Source organism: Rhinoderma darwinii, unplaced genomic scaffold (genome assembly GCF_050947455.1).
Source record: "Rhinoderma darwinii isolate aRhiDar2 unplaced genomic scaffold, aRhiDar2.hap1 Scaffold_66, whole genome shotgun sequence".
NCBI classification, from domain to species: Eukaryota; Metazoa; Chordata; class Amphibia; order Anura; family Rhinodermatidae; genus Rhinoderma; species Rhinoderma darwinii.
In genome coordinates, this window is record NW_027464216.1 from 1124190 (window position 1) to 1142500 (window position 18311).

At 43.7% G+C, this 18311-nt stretch overlaps 1 protein-coding gene and 1 long non-coding RNA gene across 2 annotated transcripts in view; one reads left to right on the plus strand and one right to left on the minus strand.

Annotated features, from left to right (window-relative positions):
* The first annotated feature begins 257 nt into the window (after positions 1-257).
* Positions 258-18311, plus strand: part of LOC142728048 (EGF domain-specific O-linked N-acetylglucosamine transferase-like) — a 48796-nt gene continuing 30742 nt past the window's right edge. The window contains exons 1-4 of the mRNA XM_075849082.1: positions 258-358; positions 2196-2405; positions 6226-6327; positions 6398-6492. Of these exons, the coding sequence (XP_075705197.1) occupies positions 2211-2405; positions 6226-6327; positions 6398-6492 (392 nt within the window). The 5' untranslated portion in view covers positions 258-358; positions 2196-2210. The remainder of the gene's footprint in view (positions 359-2195; positions 2406-6225; positions 6328-6397; positions 6493-18311) is intronic.
* Positions 6743-18153, minus strand: LOC142728049 (uncharacterized). The gene is made up of 2 exons (XR_012877449.1): positions 18047-18153; positions 6743-7836 (listed from the first exon to the last, which is right to left on the minus strand). It is a non-coding gene; the product is annotated as an uncharacterized LOC142728049 (long non-coding RNA).

Below are 18311 nucleotides of genomic sequence, written 5' to 3' on the forward strand. Positions count from 1 at the left end.
TTTATTCATTTGCAACTTGTGGCTGTCAGACTGTGGCGCAACTACAACTCCCAGCGTGCTCTGACAGCCGAAGGCTGAGAGTTGTAGTTTCAGGTTGCGGACTACAGGATTATTATTTTTTTGGGGGGGGGGGGTTGATTTATAACTGATGCAATGTAAAAGTGTAGTTGCCCATAGCAACCAATCGGATTCCAGCTCTTATTTTTCAGAGAGGCTTTGGAAAATGAAAACAGCAACCTGATTGGTTGCTAAGGACAATTACTCCACTTTTCTGTTGCAGCAGTTTGGATAAATCCTCAATATTGTCTCCACTTGTGCGCCCTGCAATGGGGACTACAAATCCCAGCAGATCCTGCAGGTCTCTCTGAACTAGATTTTTTTTTACCAGAGTATTAAAAAGTGTATCACTCAGTAGTGTTATATAGATGGGTACAAGTGTGGAAAGTGACGATACGGCATCGTTTATGGCGTGTAATAATGTCAATGATGAAGTTTTCTGTGTTGTTTATAAGACATGTTTGACAAGTGTCTCTAGATAACATGTGCCACGCTAGTGCAAAACCCAGAGGTGTTCCGTTTGTACGTAAAAAAACTCCCCGTAAAAAAGAAGTGCATGTCATTTCTTGAGCCGTTTTTCATTCTCAATAGAAAAACTGCTCCAAAAAACGCCTTGAAAACGTTTCTGGTTTAAAAAACGGCTGAAAATCAGTGGGTGTTTTCTCTTGAAAACAGCCCCGTATTTTACAGCCGTATTTTGTTTAGCGTGTGAACGTAGCCTCCGGGTATGTTCACATGCAGAATCAAAAACAGCTGAAAATGACGGAGCTCAAGAAGTGACAGCTCAGGGTATGTTCACACGCTTAACAAAAAACGGCTGTAATATACGGAGCTGTTTTCAAGGGAAAACTGCCTCTGATTTTCAGTCGTTTTTTATGCATCAAGCGTTATTTGATGCGTTTATTGCGGCCGTTTTTTGGAGCGGTTTTTCTATTGACCCAATGAAAAACTACTCAAGAAGTAACATCCCCTTCTTTTTTACAGGGCGTTTTTTTACGTGCCGTTTTTACAAACGGTGCGTCAAAAAATGTCCTGTGGGAACAAAACGCTGTTTTTCCCATTGAAATCAATGGGTAGATGTTTTGAGGCGTTCAGCCTCCGTATTTTCTGCTGAAAATAGGCTGTGTGAACATACCCGCATTCTTTTTACACGCCGTTTTTTTTTACACACCATTTTTTTAAAACGGTGGCATAAAAAATGCCCCGTCTGAACGAAAAGCAGTTTGTAGGGGTTTAGCTACCGTTTTTCAGGCATATTTCAAGGAATTTACACCCCGTAATATGCCCGAAAACACAGTGTGTGAACATATCCTTAACATTTGAAAATAGGTACACCCCCCCCCTTAACCATGGCCGAACAATGTCAGAAGTGACTTGGCAAATTTTCTATTAACTTCCGCATTATAGTTTTTTATTGGCCTCAAGATATAAAGGTAACCCACCAGACAAGTGTGTCCCAACCCCTCCTCAGAAGGAGGGAGCCATTGGTCTAGCTGCTCGAACCCCCAGCGATCAGCTGTTATGTCTGGGGGGAGTGGTGGGACAGCCGCATGTTTTGCCTACGGAGAATGTAGTAATATATGGCGGCAATTCAAATGTATAGGATAGTTATCAGAATAGCTGGAATGTAATACCACATTCTCCCTGTAGTGGCTGCTGAAGGAAAAATGAGTAGCCGATCGTAAACTAGCTGAATGTGACTGGGGTCCCTGGAGATGGACCCATGGCGATCGCTGGATTACCGCCGTGGCTCTCATAATACAGGGGATTGACTGTGATGAGACAATTTTATAAATACTGTATCAAGGAGTTCTAAGTTAATAGAAGATTAACCTCCTCTCAGGACCCGCATCTATTAGCCAGAGTTGAGCGACTGCAGAGAGCGTTTCTAGGTCTGGAGGACCCGGCACGTTCCTGCATTACACAGACAGCTGATTGACTTCAATGAAAACTGTGTAATGCCTCATTTATCCAGTGGTGGTGCTGCAGGGAAATTGAACACTTCCTGACCGTTTCCCACAAAATTTGAGCAGGTCGCTGGGGGTATCATGTCATCAGACTATCATCAGGGAACCTTTATTTTCCATTTGTGTATTCTTCATTTTTTCTTAATGTTTTGCGTTGTGTTTTATTTCCAGAAGCTGAGCGCTGTCATGGTCTATACAATCTCTGGACTATTACTACACATAGTAAACCTTGCTGCTCAAAGCCTGATTGTCTCTGCAGACCAGAATGTCTCTTCCCTGTTTTATCAGATCAATCTACCAGCCGGGCACTTACCCTACTTCTTGCACAATAACCAGGATATGTCCAGATCCTGCAGTCAGGACCCCCACTATCCTTTTAGAGTAAGTCCTACCATACCTAAGCCTAAGACCTTATTCACACGACAGGGTTTTCCGGCCGTTACACGGCCGCAGTAGGAACAATAGACCCCTAATGGGTCTATTCACATGACCGATTTTTTGCCGGCCGTCAAAAAATGGGACATGCCCTATTTTCGGCCGTTCACCCGCCTCCCATAGAAGTCTATGTAGCCGGGTTATACACGGCCATCACTTGAATGTGCTACAAGTGACGGCCGTGTCTTCCGTTGCTCGCTCTCTCCTCCTTCTGCATGTGAGGAGGAGGTTTTTTTTTTGCTTCCTGTAGGAGCGGAATCCCCAATCCCCGGCCACAGCTTCGGCAACGTTGTGGCCGGGGATTCTGCTCCAGGAGCAGTCTGTGATTTCACTGTGTCCATATATGGACATAGTGACACCACAGACTTCTGAAGCGGAATCCCCTGCGATGTCGTCGGGGATTCCGCTCCAGGAGAACTCCCTGCCTTCACTGTCCATATATGGACACCTGACGTCAGGGACTTCTGAAGCGGAATCCCCACCGCTGTGGCCGGGGATTCCGATCCAGGAGAAGTCCCTCACTTCACTGTCCATATATGGACAGTGAAGTGAGGGACATCTCCTGTAGCCGTCCCCTACATGAAAGTAGGGGGGGTGCCATCTATGGGGGGTGACTATATGTACAAGGGGGCTGTGTGGCATTACCGACAGGGGGGCTGTGTGGCACTGCTGACAGGGGGTCTGTGTGGCACTGCCGACAGGGGGTTTGCGTGGCACTGCCGACAGGGGGGTTGTGTGGCACTGCCGACAGGGGGGTTGTGTGGCACTGTCGACAGGGGGGTTGTGTGGCACTGCCGACAGGGGGGCTGTGTGGCATTGCTTACAGAAGGGCTGTGTGGCATTACCTACAGGGGGCTGTGTGGCACTAGCTACAAGGGTGTCTGTGTGGCATTACCTACAGAGGGAAGTGTGTGGCAAAAAAATTACAAATGAAATTCATCCGATTTTAAAACGGACAGGGAATAAAACGGATACAAAATCGGCTGTTAAAAATGGCAACACGGCCCGGAACGGAACCCCTCAACAGAAAGCAACGCTGATGTGAACAGGCCTAACTGTTCTGTTGAGAAACAGGGATTGGGTATCTTTCAATCCTTTGTTCCTTGGAGATAAACAGTATAGTAAACGGTTGTTTAGTTGCCGCTTATCTCTTTTCCCTATAGCAGTAAACATGCACCTGTGGCTGTTTCAGCATCCAAGGTTATGGAGCAGTCGGGGGAGTTCGCTGTCCCATACATGACGCCATTTGTGCTTTATGTGGTCTGTATACAGATGTAGCCGTCTTTATCTTGACTTTTAACGCGTTAAATACACAGTGGCAAGACAGTTTAAGGGTATGTTCACACGATTAACAAAATAAGTCTGAAAATACGGAGCTGTTTTCAAGGGAAAACAGCCCCTGATTTTCAAATGTTTTTTGAGCAACTCGCGTTTTTCACTGCATTTTCTACGGCCGTTTTTGGAGCTTTTTTCAATAGAGACTATGAGAAAACGGCTCCAAAAACGTCCCAAGAAGTGTCCTGCACTTCTTTTGACGAGCCGTCATTTTATGCGCCGTAAGATGACAGCTCGTCTGCACAGAACATCATAAGACCCATTGCAAGCAATGGGCAGATGTTTGCCGACGTATTGGAGCCGTCTTTTCAGGCGTAATTCGTAAAACGCCTCCATTACGTCTGAAAAGAGGTCGTGTGCACATACCCTTACTTTACCTTTTCAATGGCTTTTGTTGTGTGAGCTCACACTGCAGCAAGTTATCAGTCAAGATAAACGTGGCTACATCTGTACATAGTGGAGAACATGTATAAAGGCTTCTTACAGGTAATGTGTGCTTGTAGACAAGGAGAGACCCGGATCCTTAGAAATCAGTCTGTGATTTTTCTCTCTCAGCTCATGAAGGGTTTTGTACCTTTGTGGAATTCCTGACACAACTAGATTCCTGCTGGGGTTATGGGAAGTTGTGCAGGAAGGAGCGCAGGTTCAGTTATCCGGTCTGTGACCAGGTCGACGCTGGTTGGTATGTGCTTGTTTTACATCCTAAGGCTCCATGCACACGACCGTACATTTCATCCGTAATTACGGACCCATTCATTTCTATGGCCGACGGACACCTTCCCATATATTTACGGGACAATGTCCGTGCCGTAGAAACCTTCCATAAAACATAGGACATGTCCTATTTTTTTTATTTTACGTACCGTGCTCCCATACTTTATAATGGACCACGGCCTGCAAATTTCAGACCGTGATTACGGGCACGGTCATGTACATGGGGCCCGAGACACTATTTTATAACTTTTGTTTCATTAGTAACATGTAATAAAAATGATCTCTAGAATCTCTTCATTTTCAACTAAAGGTCTGGATACTGGAATCTTAAAGGGCAATACTACCCCAGTTCTACATGGATACAGTCAGCCTAAATATCTGTATCGGGGGTGTACACATGATTTTGTAAAGGAGGGGGGATTTTTACATGTTACGCGGAGCGCGCAGACACTTGATAGACACAAGAAAATCCCAGTCACATGGTGCAGGATATATTTATCATATGACTCTATAATGATTGCCCCAAAGCCATAGGAAAACTGCATTTTGGCGACAGACGCACTTTAGAAATATATAATCTCGCTATACAGCACACAAATAAATCAGTAAGAGCTAGAGTGCCCATGATGGTAGCGCCATCAATGCCAGATTAGTGCCACCTGTACAATGTAGTACCATGCAGAGTGCCACTCATACTCAATAGGGTCTGCAGAATATAGCCGTATAATCTGTGGTGGTCTTGGGCAGTAATGGCTACATTCCGGGTGATCTACGGTGGTGACGTAACTGTGTCACTACCATTTTGTGTTACATTTTACCCATGCACAGTAAGACCAAGTTCACATGGAGTTTTTTGGCGCAGTTTTTGACGCAGAAACCGCTTCGGAAAACGCCTCCCATTGATTTTAATGGGAGAGCAGAAAAAAGCGCTCTCGGGAAAAAGAACCGTCATGCCCTTTCTTTAGGCGTTTCCATCTCTGACCTCCCATTGACATCATGGCGCTTAATGGCCGCGGCCGAAAAACGCAGCAAAAACTGCGGCAAGTGTTATGCTGGCACGTCAAAATCTGCCTCAAATTTTCAGAAGGAATTTTGAGGCAGATTTTTCCACCTGCAAAAAAAACTCTGTGTGAACAGGGCCTTCTAGGTAGAAATCTGTCAATCAGCGGCGAGTGGGCGGAGGTAGCAGCAGCTCGTAAATAATGGTGTCTTTTCTATAGCGGTGGTGAAGTTCTTCAAAACAGCTTCACTTTAGCAAATAAGTGACAGACAGCAGAAATCAGTGTGTCTGTCAGTACATTATGATGCCCTAAGTGAGCAGCATAATGTAGATGACAGGTTCCCTTTAAATGATAACATTCTGGCTGCTTTCAGCTGCCACTAGAGGGAGCTCACGGTGTACAAATTTATAAAGCTCCTATTGAAGTCATTGGGAACTGTATGATTACAACTGCATCCAGCTCCCCCTGGTGGCAACTTCTGTAATCATTCAGGAGAGACTGAGACAGTGAAAGGTCTATATGGCAAGTTATTCTCCAGCCCTCTGGGCATCTTGTGGGCATTATTGCAGCCATTAGTACAGCGTTTATAGGGTCGCTAGAAGATGCTCAGTAGAGATGTTGGTGCAGATATCTTGGCATGTAAGAAATATGTATAACAAGTAATGACTCCAGCCGTTATTCCATGATTAATGTGATCTTGTTCCCCTGGGGCAAAGAACTTGGAAGGCGCTCAAGAAGTATTTTGGAGACAGGCAGACTTTGGTTACGTTATGGAGCGTTTGGCTGAAGCACAAGTCTTCTGTAATCCACGTGAGCAGGTCCGTCTGTCTTGTGCGTTGCTTCTTCTAACTGGTAATCCAGATTGTCTGACATGTCTCTTTATTACAGGGAGACTCTCTCTTGGCCTGTTCCCGCCACCTCCTGCACTGCCGAGCCACCAACCTTTATTTGGACTTACAAAATCCTAGACGATCACAAGACAGGTCTGTAGTGCTTCATATTGAACTATTGGTCCAGTTGACAATAATATTAAAAATAATATTTAAACACATTGAAGGGGATGTCTGTTTTAAATAATATATATATATATATATATATATATTTTTTTAATTACTTTATTAGGGAATTCTGAGTTATTGGTGTAGTCCCTCATTCAGGATCCTCGTCTATTAGCCAGAGCGTTAAGCGGCTTCAAAGAGCGTCCCTCACTGGAGGACCCAGCACAACAACGCATTTCACAGACAGACCATTTATTTAATTGGGAACTGTGTAATGCTTCATTTCTCCTGTGGTGGCGCTGCAGGGAAATTGAACACTTTCCTCCAGGTTCCCTCTCGGATTACAGCTGATATCTGGGGGTGCTGCCACTGGATGCCCCGTAATCCGCTTATTCACTTTGGTCCCTTGGCGTTCTCCAAAGCAACCCCTTTCTAAATAGGGTTTCCAGTTTTCTATAAAAATCTCATTCACTGTATAATTAAAAGTTATGTAACCTAACAATGTGTTCAGTGCCTCAATTTCTTACCATTTTTAAGATCTGTGATTGCTGTCACTGAATGGCAAACAAAGATACATAGCCCGTTAATGGTTTATTCACACACGGCAGATTTTTTGCAAGCCCCATTCAGATGAACGGGACATTGTCAGAAATTTCTACAACAAATCTGCCATGTGTGAATATATCCCCTCAGCCTATCCGTGCCCCCTCTATTAATGATCCATGAATGTGTGTGCAGGGCGTGATCAAGACAGATTTAGCCTCTGATTATAAGCAATATTTCCAATTACTTTAAGCAAGCAGAGATCTTAAATGGTAGGTGGTTAAAACATAAAGTATAATAGATTGTTTTTAACTTTTCATTATAAATGTAATTGCCCAATGATCTCTGTAGTATGGAGACTAAACATGCCGATCCTCTGTTCTCCTGGGGGATAAGCCGCTGTTAGAGAGATCTTGCCGCGGTTTCTTCCCCCTCTCCCCATTTAAATAAACCGGCACAAAAAACATTTCATAGTGGGATCAGGTGAAATAGCTGTTGGCCAAACAAACACTCTGCCAACATCTATTGCATATGTATGGCCAACTTTATGCATCCATAACAGGTCAAGCTTCAGTTCCCCCATAACTGTGCCCGCAGCAGCGCCCATACACTTGCATTATTCACAAGTCTGAGCTGCTCTGTCTTCACATGACAATTAGCGATTACCACTGACGGATTAGGAACTGGTCCGCGCAACAGGATCGATTCTTCATCAGTTGTTTCTACCGGGACAGCAGTGTGGTATCTGGGAATGAAGGGCAGGGCCGATTCTAGCTTCTCTGCTGCCTGAGGCGAAAATGGAAATGGCGCGCCCCCCCCCCCACAAAAAAAAAAATTGTAAGTAAGAAACAACTTGCAAAACGAAACAAGAAAATTAAAGCTGTGTGAACAAAAAAATATATTAGGGCCTGTTCACATCACCGTTCGCTTCCGTTCCGAGGTTCTGTCGGGTGAACCCCGCAACAGAAAAGTGAAAGTGACAGCACAGCTTCCGTTTCAGTCACCATTGATCTCAATGTCGATGGAAACATCGCTAATGGCTTCCGTTCGTCACCATTCCGGCTGGTTTCCGGTTTTCCGACGGAATCAATAGCGGAGTCGACTACGGAACGGAATCGAACGGTGATGTGAACAGGCCCTTATTGAACATCATTGTTATAAACTGCAAGGTCTCATAATGCTACAGGCAATTGTGTAGTAAATATCCCTATATTGCCCCAGCTATAAATACTAGTAAAATGACCAGGGCAACGTGTATCCAAAATTCAAACACAAAAATGAAAGAACAATGTCAGTGTTCAAACCTGTGTCAGGGCTCCTTTAATGGCTCTTTACAGTCAGTATAGTAACACATGCGGCACTTTACAGTCAGTATAGTAACACATGCGGCACTTTACAGTCAGTATAGTAACACATGCGGCACTTTACAGTCAGTATAGTAACACATGCGGCACTTTACAGTCAGTATAGTAACGCACGCTGCACTTTACAGTCAGTATAGTAACGCACGCTGCACTTTACAGTCAGTATAGTAACACATGCGGCACTTTACAGTCAGCATAGTAACACATGCGGCACTTTACAGTCAGTATAGTAACACACGCTGCACTTTACAGTCAGTACAGTAACACACGCGGCTCTTTACAGTCAGTATAGTAACACATGCGGCACTTTACAGTAAGTATAGTAACGCACGCTGCACTTTACAGTCAGTATAGTAACACATGCGGCACTTTACAGTCAGTATAGTAACACATGCGGCACTTTACAGTCAGTATAGTAACACATGCTGCACTTTACAGTCAGTATAGTAACGCACGCTGCACTTTACAGTCAGTATAGTAACACATGCGGCACTTTACAGTCAGTATAGTAACACATGCGGCACTTTACAGTCAGTATAGTAACACATGCGGCACTTTACAGTCAGTATAGTAACACATGCGGCACTTTACAGTCAGTATAGTATCACATGCGGCACTTTACAGTCAGTATAGTAACGCACGCTGCACTTTACAGTCAGTATAGTAACACATGCGGCACTTTACAGTCAGTATAGTAACACATGCGGCACTTTACAGTCAGTATAGTAACACATGCGGCACTTTACAGTCAGTATAGTAACACATGCGGCACTTTACAGTCAGTATAGTAACACATGCGGCACTTTACAGTCAGCATAGTAACACATGCGGCACTTTACAGTCAGCATAGTAACACATGCGGCACTTTACAGTCAGTATAGTAACGCACGCTGCTCTTTACAGTCAGTATAGTAACGCACGCTGCACTTTACAGTCAGTATAGTAACACATGCGGCACTTTACAGTCAGTATAGTAACACACGCGGCACTTTACAGTCAGTATAGTAACGCACGCTGCACTTTACAGTCAGTATAGTAACACACGCGGCACTTTACAGTCAGTATAGTAACACATGCGGCACTTTACAGTCAGTATAGTAACACATGCTGCACTTTACAGTCAGTATAGTAACACATGCGGCACTTTACAGTCAGTATAGTAACACATGCGGCACTTTACAGTCAGTATAGTAACGCACGCTGCACTTTACAGTCAGTATAGTAACACACGCTGCACTTTACAGTCAGTATAGTAACACATGCTGCACTTTACAGTCAGTATAGTAACACACGCGGCACTTTACAGTCAGTATAGTAACGCATGCGGCACTTTACAGTCAGTATAGTAACGCACGCTGCACTTTACAGTCAGTATAGTAACACATGTGGCACTTTACAGTCAGTATAGTAACACATGCGGCACTTTACAGTCAGTATAGTAATGCACGCTGCTCTTTACAGTCAGTATAGTAATGCACGCTGCACTTTACAGTCAGTATAGTAACACATGCGGCACTTTACAGTCAGTATAGTAACGCATGCGGCACTTTACAGTCAGTATAGTAATGCACGCTGCACTTTACAGTCAGTATAGTAACACATGCGGCACTTTACAGTCAGTATAGTAACGCACGCTGCACTTTACAGTCAGTATAGTAACGCATGCGGCACTTTACAGTCAGTATAGTAACGCACGCTGCACTTTACAGTCAGTATAGTAACACATGCTGCACTTTACAGTCAGTATAGTAACGCCTGCTGCACTTTACAGTCAGTATAGTAACACATGCGGCACTTTACAGTCAGTATAGTAACGCACGCTGCACTTTACAGTCAGTATAGTAACGCATGCTGCACTTTACAGTCAGTATAGTAACACATGCGGCACTTTACAGTCAGTATAGTAATGCATGCGGCACTTTACAGTCAGTATAGTAACGCACGCTGCACTTTACAGTCAGTATAGTAACACATGCGGCACTTTACAGTCAGTATAGTAATGCATGCTGCACTTTACAGTCAGTATAGTAACGCACGCTGCTCTTTACAGTCAGTATAGTAACACATGCGGCACTTTACAATCAGTATAGTAACACATGCGCCACTTTACAGTCAGTATAGTAACACATGCGGCACTTTATAGTCAGTATAGTAACGCACGCTGCACTTTACAGTCAGTATAGTAACACATGCGGCACCTTACAGTCAGTATAGTAACACATGCGGCACTTTACAGTCAGTATAGTAATGCACGCTGCACTTTACAGTCAGTATAGTAACACATGCGGCACTTTACAGTCAGTATAGTAACGCACACTGCACTTTACAGTCAGTATAGTAACGCACGCTGCACTTTACAGTCAGTATAGTAAAGCATGCTGCTCTTTACAGTCAGTATAGTAAAGCATGCTGCTCTTTACAGTCAGTATAGTAACGCATGCTGCACTTTACAGTCAGTATAGTAACGCATGCTGCACTTTACAGTCAGTATAGTAACGCATGCTGCACTTTACAGTCAGTATAGTAACGCCTGCTGCACTTTACAGTCAGTATAGTAACACATGCGGCACTTTACAGTCAGTATAGTAACGCATGCTGCACTTTACAGTCAGTATAGTAACGCATGCTGCACTTTACAGTCAGTATAGTAACACATGCGGCCCTTTACAGTCAGTATAGTAATGCATGCAGCACTTTATAGTCAGTATAGTAACGCACGCTGCACTTTACAGTCAGTATAGTAACGCATGCTGCACTTTACAGTCAGTATAGTAACGCATGCTGCACTTTACAGTCAGTATAGTAACGCATGCTGCACTTTACAGTCAGTATAGTAACACATGCGGCCCTTTACAGTCAGTATAGTAATGCATGCAGCACTTTATAGTCAGTATAGTAACGCACGCTGCACTTTACAGTCAGTATAGTAACGCACGCTGCACTTTACAGTCAGTATAGTAACGCATGCTGCACTTTACAGTCAGTATAGTAACGCACGCTGCACTTTACAGTCAGTATAGTAACACATGCGGCACTTTACAGTCAGTATAGTAATGCATGCTGCACTTTACAGTCAGTATAGTAACGCACGCTGCTCTTTACAGTCAGTATAGTAACACATGCGGCACTTTACAATCAGTATAGTAACACATGCACCACTTTACAGTCAGTATAGTAACACATGCGGCACTTTATAGTCAGTATAGTAACGCACGCTGCACTTTACAGTCAGTATAGTAACACATGCGGCACCTTACAGTCAGTATAGTAACACATGCGGCACTTTACAGTCAGTATAGTAATGCATGCGGCACTTTACAGTCAGTATAGTAATGCACGCTGCACTTTACAGTCAGTATAGTAACACATGCTGCACTTTACAGTCAGTATAGTAACGCATGCGGCACTTTACAGTCAGTATAGTAACGCACGCTGCACTTTACAGTCAGTATAGTAACACATGCGGCACTTTACAGTCAGTATAGTAACACATGCGGCACTTTACAGTCAGTATAGTAACGCACGCTGCACTTTACAGTCAGTATAGTAACGGACGCTGCACTTTACAGTCAGTATAGTAACGCACGCTGCACTTTACAGTCAGTATAGTAACAAATGCGGCACTTTACAGTCAGTATAGTAACACATGCTGCACTTTACAGTCAGTATAGTAACGCATGCGGCACTTTACAGTCAGTATAGTAATGCACGCTGCACTTTACAGTCAGTATAGTAACACATGCGGCACTTTACAGTCAGTATAGTAACACATGCGGCACTTTACAGTCAGTATAGTAACACATGCGGCACTTTACAGTCAGTATAGTAACGCACGCTGCACTTTACAGTCAGTATAGTAACGCACACTGCACTTTACAGTCAGTATAGTAACGGACGCTGCACTTTACAGTCAGTATAGTAACAAATGCGGCACTTTACAGTCAGTATAGTAAAGCACGCTGCACTTTACAGTCAGTATAGTAACGCACGCTGCACTTTACAGTCAGTATAGTAACAAATGCGGCACTTTACAGTCAGTATAGTAACAAATGCGGCACTTTACAGTCAGTATAGTAACGCACGCTGCACTTTACAGTCAGTATAGTAACACATGCGGCACTTTACAGTCAGTATAGTAACGCATGCGGCACTTTACAGTCAGTATAGTAACACACGCTGCACTTTACAGTCAGTATAGTAACACACGCTGCACTTTACAGTCAGTATAGTAACACATGCGGCACTTTACAGTCAGTATAGTAACGCATGCGGCACTTTACAGTCAGTATAGTAACGCATGCTGCACTTTAAGTCAGTATAGTAACACATGCGGCACTTTACAGTCAGTATAGTAACGCATGCTGCACTTTACAGTCAGTATAGTAACGCATGCTGCACTTTACAGTCAGTATAGTAACACATGCGGCCCTTTACAGTCAGTATAGTAATGCATGCAGCACTTTATAGTCAGTATAGTAACGCACGCTGCACTTTACAGTCAGTATAGTAACGCATGCTGCACTTTACAGTCAGTATAGTAACGCATGCTGCACTTTACAGTCAGTATAGTAACGCATGCTGCACTTTACAGTCAGTATAGTAACACATGCGGCCCTTTACAGTCAGTATAGTAATGCATGCAGCACTTTATAGTCAGTATAGTAACGCACGCTGCACTTTACAGTCAGTATAGTAACGCACGCTGCACTTTACAGTCAGTATAGTAACGCATGCTGCACTTTACAGTCAGTATAGTAACGCACGCTGCACTTTACAGTCAGTATAGTAACACATGCGGCACTTTACAGTCAGTATAGTAATGCATGCTGCACTTTACAGTCAGTATAGTAACGCACGCTGCTCTTTACAGTCAGTATAGTAACACATGCGGCACTTTACAATCAGTATAGTAACACATGCACCACTTTACAGTCAGTATAGTAACACATGCGGCACTTTATAGTCAGTATAGTAACGCACGCTGCACTTTACAGTCAGTATAGTAACACATGCGGCACCTTACAGTCAGTATAGTAACACATGCGGCACTTTACAGTCAGTATAGTAATGCATGCGGCACTTTACAGTCAGTATAGTAATGCACGCTGCACTTTACAGTCAGTATAGTAACACATGCTGCACTTTACAGTCAGTATAGTAACGCATGCGGCACTTTACAGTCAGTATAGTAACGCACGCTGCACTTTACAGTCAGTATAGTAACACATGCGCCACTTTACAGTCAGTATAGTAACACATGCGGCACTTTACAGTCAGTATAGTAACGCACGCTGCACTTTACAGTCAGTATAGTAACGGACGCTGCACTTTACAGTCAGTATAGTAACGCACGCTGCACTTTACAGTCAGTATAGTAACAAATGCGGCACTTTACAGTCAGTATAGTAACACATGCTGCACTTTACAGTCAGTATAGTAACGCATGCGGCACTTTACAGTCAGTATAGTAATGCACGCTGCACTTTACAGTCAGTATAGTAACACATGCGGCACTTTACAGTCAGTATAGTAACGCACGCTGCACTTTACAGTCAGTATAGTAACACATGCGGCACTTTACAGTCAGTATAGTAACGGACGCTGCACTTTACAGTCAGTATAGTAACAAATGCGGCACTTTACAGTCAGTATAGTAAAGCACGCTGCACTTTACAGTCAGTATAGTAACGCACGCTGCACTTTACAGTCAGTATAGTAACAAATGCGGCACTTTACAGTCAGTATAGTAACAAATGCGGCACTTTACAGTCAGTATAGTAACGCACGCTGCACTTTACAGTCAGTATAGTAACACATGCGGCACTTTACAGTCAGTATAGTAACGCATGCGGCACTTTACAGTCAGTATAGTAACACACGCTGCACTTTACAGTCAGTATAGTAACACACGCTGCACTTTACAGTCAGTATAGTAACACATGCGGCACTTTACAGTCAGTATAGTAACGCATGCGGCACTTTACAGTCAGTATAGTAACGCATGCTGCACTTTAAGTCAGTATAGTAACGCATGCGGCACTTAACAGTCAGTATAGTAACACATGCGGCACCTTACAGTCAGTATAGGAACACATGCGGCACTTTACAGTCAGTATAGTAACACACGCGGCATTTTACAGTCAGTATAGTAACGCACGCTGCACTTTACAGTCAGTATAGTAACACATGCGGCACTTTACAGTCAGTATAGTAACACATGCGGCACTTTACAGTCAGTACAGTAACACATGCGGCACTTTACAGTCAGTATAGTAACACATGCTGCACTTTACAGTCAGTATAGTAACGCCTGCTGCACTTTACAGTCAGTATAGTAACACATGCTGCACTTTACAGTCAGTATAGTAACGCCTGCTGCACTTTACAGTCAGTATAGTAACACATGCTGCACTTTACAGTCAGTATAGTAACGCCTGCTGCACTTTACAGTCAGTATAGTAATGCATGCGGCACTTTACAGTCAGTATAGTAACGCACGCTGCACTTTACAGTCAGTATAGTAACACATGCGGCACTTTACAGTCAGTATAGTAACACATGCGGCACTTTACAGTCAGTATAGTAACGCATGCTGCACTTTACAGTCAGTATAGTAACACATGCAGCACTTTACAGTCAGTATAGGAACACATGCGGCACTTTACAGTCAGTATAGTAACGCACGCTGCACTTTACAGTCAGTATAGTAACACATGCGGCACTTTACAGTCAGTATAGGAACACATGCGGCACTTTACAGTCAGTATAGTAACACACGCTGCACTTTACATTCAGTATAGTAACACATGCGGCACTTTACAGTCAGTATAGTAACACATGCGGCACTTTACAGTCAGTATAGTAACACATGCGGCACTTTACAGTCAGTATAGTAACACATGCGGCACTTTACAGTCAGTATAGTAATACATGCAGCACTTTACAGTCAGTATAGTAATACATGCGGCTCTTTACAGTCAGTATAGTAACACATGCAGCACTTTACAGTCAGTATAGTAACACATGCTGCACTTTACAGTCAGTATAGTAACACATGCGGCACTTTACAGTCAGTATAGTAACACATGCGGCACTTTACAGTCAGTATAGTAACACATGCGGCACTTTACAGTCAGTATAGTAACACATGCAGCACTTTACAGTCAGTATAGTAACACATGCGGCACTTTACAGTCAGTATAGTAACACATGCGGCACTTTACAGTCAGTATAGTAACACATGCGGCACTTTACAGTCAGTATAGTAACACATGCAGCACTTTACAGTCAGTATAGTAACACATGCGGCACTTTACAGTCAGTATAGTAACACATGCAGCACTTTACAGTCAGTATAGTAACACATGCTGCACTTTACAGTCAGTATAGTAACACATGCGGCACTTTACAGTCAGTATAGTAACGCATGCGGCACTTTACAGTCAGTATAGTAACGCATGCTGCACTTGCTTTCTGTCCACGTCTGTTGGATCTGTACAACCAATCCGTAATATTTGTAAACCGAAACTGCACAGACCAGAATAGGAATGAATGTGATCATCGAGCCAGTAATATAATCTGAAAACTATTCACTGCATGTTCAGGTCTTAAAGAGGCTCTGTCACCAGATTTTGCAACCCCTATCTCCTATTGCAGCAGATCGGCGCTGCAATGTAGATAAGAGTAACGTTTTTTGTTTTTTTTTAAAACGAGCATTTTTGGCCAAGTTATGACCGTTTTTATATTTATGCAAATGAGGCTTTCTAAAGTACATCGGGGCGTGTTTACTTCTTTTACTAGCTGGGCGTTCTGATGAGAAGTATCATCCACTTCTCTTCGTTACCACCCAGCTTCTGGCAGTGCACAGACACACAGCGTGTCCTCGCGAGATCACGCTGTGACGTCACTCACTTCCTGCCCCAGGTCCTGCATCGTGTCGGACGAGCGAGGACACATCGGCACCAGAGGCTACAGTTGATTCTGCAACAGCATCGGCGTTTACAGGTAAGTTGATGTAGCTACTTACCTGCAAACGCTGATGCTGCTGCAGAATCAACTGTAGCCTCTGGTGCCGATGTGTCCTCGCTCGTCCGACACGATGCAGAACTTGGGGCAGGAAGTGAGTGATGTCACAGCGTGATCTCGCGAGGACACGCTGTGTGTCTGTGAACAGCCAGAAGCTGGGTGTTGTGAAGAGAAGTGGATGATGTTGATTCGTCAGCATCATACACTCCCATTCACAACGCCCAGCTAGTAAAAGTAAAAACGCCCCGATGTAACACACATAATACACGCCCACTTGTACTTTTGCAAGCCTCATTTGCATAAATATAAAAATGGTCATAACTTGGCCAAAAATGCTCGTTTAAAAAAAAACAAAACGTTACTCGTATCTACATTGCAGCGCCGATCTGCTGCAATAGCAGATAGGGGTTGCAAAATCTGGTGACAGAGCCTCTTTAAAGGGGTTGTTCCAAGATTAAATGTTATCCCCTCTCTACAGGACAGGACATAACATGCTGATCAGTGGGGCTCCCTCGTACCCCTGAGTTAATGACGATGGAGGTCAAGCATACACCCTGCCGCTCCAGTTACTCAGGGGTACAAGGGACCACCGTTCCAGTTATCAGTGGGGGTCCCAGTGGTCAGACCCCCACCGATCAGCATGTTATGTCCTGTCTTGTAGACAGGGGATAACATTTAATCTTGGAACAACCCCTTTAACTGCAAGGGGCAAAAATGTATATTTAGAAAAAAAGGCATATGGAACAGAAGCAAAGCAAAAAAGAAACTGCGCACAACCTATAAATAAATATGTACCAGCAGTGTATATACCGCACAGATCAATATATAGCAGCAGTGTATATACCGCTCTGATCCATATATAGCAGCAGTGTATATACCGCACAGATCCATATATAGCAGCAGTGTATATACCGCACAGATCCATATATAGCAGCAGTGAATATACCGCACAGATCCATATATAGCAGCAGTGAATATACCGCACAGATCAATATATAGCAGCAGTGTATATACCGCACAGATCAATATATAGCAGCAGTGTATATACCGCACAGATCCATATATAGCAGCAGTGTATATACCGCACATATAAATATATACCAGCAGTGAATATACCGCACAGATCCATATATACCAGCAGTGTATATACCGCACAGATCCATATATAGCAGCAGTGAATATACCGCACAGATCCATATATACCAGCAGTGTATATACCGCTCTGATCCATATATAGCAGCAGTGTATATACCGCTCTGATCCATATATAGCAGCAGTGTATATACCGCACAGATCCATATATAGCAGCAGTGTATATACCGCACAGATCCATATATAGCAGCAGTGAATATACCGCACAGATCCATATATAGCAGCAGTGTATATACCGCTCTGATCCATATATAGCAGCAGTGTATATACCGCACAGATCCATATATAGCAGCAGTGAATATACCGCACAGATCCATATATAGCAGCAGTGAATATACCGCACATATAAATATATACCAGTAGTGAATGTTATCAGCCACAGTCCGCCCTTCTCCTCCTCCTCTCATCCAATAACATGTGGAGGCTGAGGAGAGGTGCAGAGTTGCCATACTCACTCGTTAGACGCGCTCTCTGTATCGTGGTCCGCAGGGGCGTGCGCTTCTCCGCTGCAAGCTCTGTTGTGAACTTGTGATATTCTGCACACAGGGGCGGATATAGGATTGAAATCTAGGGCAGGGGTGGAAAAAACACAAACTGTGAACAGACCATATTTTACCCCCTCCTCCCCCTAACACACCCCCCCCCCCTATTGAACTCTGTCACCTGTCAACGGAAAAATCATCTGTCAGAAGTAAAAATGTTTCCCCGATGAGTACAAGA